The 4,977-nt window shown below is 53.9% G+C and overlaps 1 protein-coding gene across 1 annotated transcript; it reads left to right on the top strand.

Annotated features, from left to right (window-relative positions):
- Nucleotides 1-595: 595 nt before the first annotated feature.
- Nucleotides 596-4,886, top strand: LOC112617548 (tumor necrosis factor receptor superfamily member 10D-like; the record flags this gene model as incomplete). The annotated part of the gene is made up of 5 exons (XM_025374298.1): nt 596-944; nt 2,285-2,396; nt 3,422-3,672; nt 4,249-4,280; nt 4,704-4,886. Coding segments are annotated over exons 2-5 (489 nt in total), but the record flags the coding sequence as incomplete, so codon positions are not given.
- Between the last annotated feature and the right edge of the window lie 91 nt (nt 4,887-4,977).

The following is a 4,977-nucleotide window of genomic DNA, read 5'->3' as shown; positions in this document are numbered from 1 at the left end:
AAGAATACAACAAATTAGCCGGGTGTGGTGGTAGGTGCCTGTAATCCCATCTACTCGGGAGGCTGAGGCAGGAAAATCGCTTGAACCTGGGAGGTGGAGGTTGCAGTCAGCCGAGATCGTGCCCCTGCACTCCAACCTGGGCAACAAGAGTGAAACTCTGTCTCCAAAAATAAATAAATAAATAAAATATTCCTTTTTTTTTTTTTCAAGAGATGGAGTCTCTCTGTGTCGCCCAGGCTGGAGTGCAGGGCACGATCTCGGCTCACTGCAAGCTCTGCCTGCCGGGTTCACGCCATTCTCCTGCCTCAGCCTACCGAATAGCTGAGACTACAGGCGCCACCTGGCCAATTTTTTGTATTTTTAGTAGAGACGGGGTTTCACCGTGTTAGCCAGGATGGTCTCGATCTTCTGACCTCGTGATCTGCCCACCTCGGCCTCCCAACATGCTGGGATTACAGGCGTGAGCCACCGCGCCCTGCCAAAAAAAGATAAAATATTTCAAATATTTATATTGATTACATATTGAAATGTAGTGTTTTGGATATTTTAGGTTCAAAAGTAGATTGTTTAAATTAACTTGACCTTTCTTTTTACTATTTTAATACGGCTGTCATAGAATTTGAATTCTGCGTGTGGTTTGTATTATATTTCTGTCAGCAGTGCCAGTCCAAGGTATGTAATAGATGCAGAACTGATGACAAGACCAAACCTGGAAGAGTGGATTTCTCCGTCTGGATTCCACTGAGGGCCAAAAGAGAAGTTTTCCAGCCACTGCCAGCCTCTGGGAATTCTGTGGTGACTCATTCATTGGCTTTTCTCTCCTTTCCCAGGATTTCATAGATCAGAACATACTGGAGCCTGTAACCCGTGCACAGAGGGTGTGGATTACACCATTGCTTCCAACAATTTGCCTTCTTGCCTTCTATGTACAGTTTGTAAATCAGGTACAGAATGTGTGAACCCCTTGCCCAGAGGTGGAGTGCATAGTGATGAGGTGGGTGGGAGCTGTAGCTGATGTGAGTCGGGGAACCAAGTTCTAGCCCAACTTGGTCTTCATCATGCCCCGTTCCGTGATTATGACTGGTTGATTGGGAAAAAAAAAAAAAAAAAAGAAATCTTTTTTTTTTTTTTAGACAGAGTTTCGCTCTTGTTGCCGAGGCTTGAGGACAATGGCATGATCTTGGCTCACTGCAACCTCCGCCTCCCAGGTTCAAGCGATTCTCCTACCTCAGCTTCCTGAGTAGCTGGGATTATAGGCATGCGCCACCACGCCTGGCTGATTTTGTTTGTTTGTTTTGAGACTGTGTCTCGCTCTGTTGCCCAGGCTGGAGTGCAGTGGCGCCATCAGGGCTCACTGCAAGCTCCGCCTCCTGAGTTCACGCCATTCTCCTGCCTCAAGCTCCTGAGTAGCTGGGACTACAGGCGTCCGCCACCACATCCGGCTAATTTTTTTTGTATTTTTAGTAGAGACGAGGTTTCACCGTGTTAGCCAGGATGGTCTTGATCTCCTGACCTCGTGATCCGTCAGCGTCAGCCTCCCAAAGTGCTGGGATTACAGATGTAAGCCACCTTGCCAGACCAGTTTTTTGTATTTTTAGTGGAGACAGGGTTTCTCCATGTTGACCAGGCTGGTCTCGAACTCCTGACCTCAGGTGATCCACCCACCTCAGCCTCCCAGAGTGCTGTGATTACAGGCGTGAGCCACTGTGCCCAACCAAACTCTTTTCTATAATGCATGGCAACTGGCTGGGAACTCCTCTGAACTATTGCCTGCAAGGGGGTGGGGGCATCATTACAGCACAGAGGAGGCCTGGCCCAGTGGACAGGGCTGGGTTCCAGTGGTGGCACGGGTCTGCTCCGGGAGTAGGCTGTTTCCTCCCGGGCTCTGTGCTCCTGGCAGGTGCTCAGGTTCACTCAGCCTTCAGGTTCTCAGGCCCCTTCCTCCTCCCAGTCAAGGCTGGGGCTTTTGGGAAGTCCCCCAAGGGCTCCTCTCCTTGCAGAGTCTCTCAGGTGATCCCCTTGCGCCTCCCTTGCTACTGACCTTGCCATCTAAACAATGCTTTTCCCCTAATCTGATGTAGTAAATAATCACGGTCCTTTTGTATTGGTCCTTATGTACAGGGTGGGTGTCCTGTATGAGTCCTGAGTATGCTGGTGCAGAAACCGGCCCTCAGAACTCCTTGGTGAACTGAGTTGAGCTGAGTGGGAGGGGATGGGGTGGTGAGGAAGGGTGGACTGACATGTAAGGGAAACACATTCCCAAAACCTTATGCTCTGTTGTCAGGTCAAACAAATAAAAGCTCCTGCACCACGACCAGAGACACTGTGTGTCAATGTGAAAAAGGAAGCTTCCAGGATGAAAACTCCCCTGAGATGTGCCGGAAGTGCAGCACAGGGTGAGACAGCAGCCAGGGGCTCCCGACAGCTTTCAAGAACCTGAAAAGACCTGAGTCACCGGGTACCTCTGTCTCACCCCTGACCCCATGAGGCATCCCTGAGCCTATGGGATTTCCTGAGCCTGCGGTGGCCCCTCCTGGTCCACCTGCCTGTCCCCACTCCTACCCCCTGCAGCAGTCCCTTCCCATACCCTCCCTAACACGAGTCCCTTTGGCCAGGCTGAATTGTTCACTGGGCACAGGAGGTGACTTTCTAGGTCCCTTGAAACTTTTCAGGGGACCTGGGAAATGTGATTTCCTTTTGAAATCAGAACACACTTGAATCCAGCCTGGCTTGTATTTGTCCTTATTCCAAATTGGTTTAAAAAAAATGTAATTTTAAATATTTTTTATGCAGGTGGAGACCCATAAAGGAAAAAGTGCCTGTAGCTCACAAAAATTATAATGAGGCTGTGGGTGGAGCTCCCTTAAGTTCCCATGAGGACCTGAGCCCACCCCGCCGGCCTCACTCCTGGCCCCTGACTTCTCAATAAGTCCTTCTTTTTCCTATTTGGGTTTTAGGGGCAAAGAGTAACTTGCTCTTCTCTGGCCCTCCACTGTTTGCTGTGATTGGGAGGAACTAGCAGCAGAGAGGGTGGGGCGAGGGCTCACTGGTACTGTGGGTTAACTGGAGGAAGGGGCTCAGCTTGTGGCCACAGGGGCTTGTGATCTTCCCCTAGAGTGTGGCTCCTCCTAACGCAGCCTCCCCTGCATCCCAGGGAAGCTCCGTGTGTGCCCAGCACAGAAGGCTCCTGGAGCTGCAGCTCTGACCCCAGAGCAGGGAGGCCGAGGGGCTGAAGTGCGCATGCTCAGACCCTTCCCCAGCCTCAAGAAGGGAGCATAGGGGGACCCTCTGCTGACACAAGGAGTCTGTCCTTCCCCTGACGTCTTCTCAAGGACATTAGGCAGGGAGGGTGGCTCCTCTTTCATCTCACCTGGCCAGCTTTCCATCAGGAGTCCCCGTCTCCATCCCTGTGTGTACCCAGGTGTCCCAGAGGGATGATCAAGGTCAGTGATTGTACGCCCTGGAGTGACATCAACTGCAGTGCATCAGCTGCCAGTTCCACTGGGAAAACCCCCGCGGCGGAAGACACAGTGCCCACCAGCCTGGGGACTCCTGACCTTTACGGTCTCATAGCCGGCGTCGTTACAGTCTTCATCATTCTGTTCGTGGCTGCGTTTGTTTGCATTTTACGTCGGAAGAAACTCATTTCTTCACTGAAAGGCATCTGCTCAGGTAGGTGCTGGCTGAGGGTGGGGGCGCTGGACACTGTCTGCCCTGCCCCCTCCCACTCTGTTCCCACAGACAGTAATCCCCATCCCTGCCCCTGGTCCAAGTGTCTCCAGCCTGGCTCAATCTTCCGCCTTGTGATCGCCCCATCCCCACATCCCGTGTATCCCCCAGGACCCTGGTCTCATTGCCTCTCTCGGGGCTGGGGGGTCCCCTCATCTCCCAGCCAAGTGTAGGAGGGCAGGGCCAGTTCCTCCCACTTTCAGGCCCAGCCAGGCAGGGGGCAGTCGGCTCCTCAACTGGGTGACAAGGGTCAGGATGAGAAGTGGTTGTGGGATTTATTCAGCCTTGGTCAGAGCAGAACATAGAGATTTTCCACGTGTTGGTTTTTACTCTAGTTCCCCTTCTCATCCCCCTTCCTCACGGTGTCCCCGAATTGCAAGGCCCTATTCCTGTTCCCAGCCCCAGGGCTCCTTGTCCAGTGTCCCTGCCCCCAGCCTACCCCTGTGCCCCGCTGTCCTCTGGGAGGGGGGTGCTGTGTGGGCCCCTCCCTGCCTGCTAAGGAGACTCCTTCTCTTCCAGGTGGTGGAGGGGACCCCGAACGTGTGCACAGAGTAAGTTGGTTTCTCCAGAAACTTGGGGGCTTCATGGGTTCAGGAACTGCTTCCCGTCCACTGGCGAGCCCGGGTGGACACAATTCCTTGTCCTCGTAGCTGCCCTGACTCTCTGACGTGGCCTGGGGTATCTGGGCTGACTGTGGGGGACACATGGCCATTTTGAGCAGCACACAGACTGGCGGGCCGTGCTGCAGCCCCGTCCTTCCTGCAGCCTGGGTGACACCATCACTCCACAGCTGACCCCGTGGGGATGGGGTGCCCACCTGACCCACCTCCGCAGTGGATGCTGGATGTGCTGAGCCTCAGCTGCCTGGGGTGACCTCATTGGAAGGGATTGGGGATGGCAGGTCCAGCTGCCAACTGGGGACCTTGAATCTGAGCCCTGGGTGTGGACTGGAGTGGGCTGTTTGCCTTCCCAAGGTCTTTTTCCGGCGTTCACGTCCTTCACGAGTTCCTGGGACGGAGGACAATGCCCGCAACGAGAGCCTGAGTACCAGATTCTTGCAGCCCACCCAGGTCTCTGAGCAGGAAATCAAAGGTCAGGAGTCGGCAGAGCCAACAGGTGTGACTGTACAGTCGCCAGAGGAGGCACAGCGTCTGCTGGTGAGTTGAGGAGGGACTGTGCCATGCCTGGCCTGCTGCCTGCACAGGACTTTGAGGACAGTGGGAGATGGCAGTGCCTCCGCTCTCCTGG

This window comes from Theropithecus gelada, unplaced genomic scaffold, assembly GCF_003255815.1.
Source record: "Theropithecus gelada isolate Dixy unplaced genomic scaffold, Tgel_1.0 HiC_scaffold_2415, whole genome shotgun sequence".
In the NCBI taxonomy this organism is placed as follows: Eukaryota; Metazoa; Chordata; class Mammalia; order Primates; family Cercopithecidae; genus Theropithecus; species Theropithecus gelada.
This window is presented reverse-complemented; position numbering and strand designations above follow the sequence as displayed.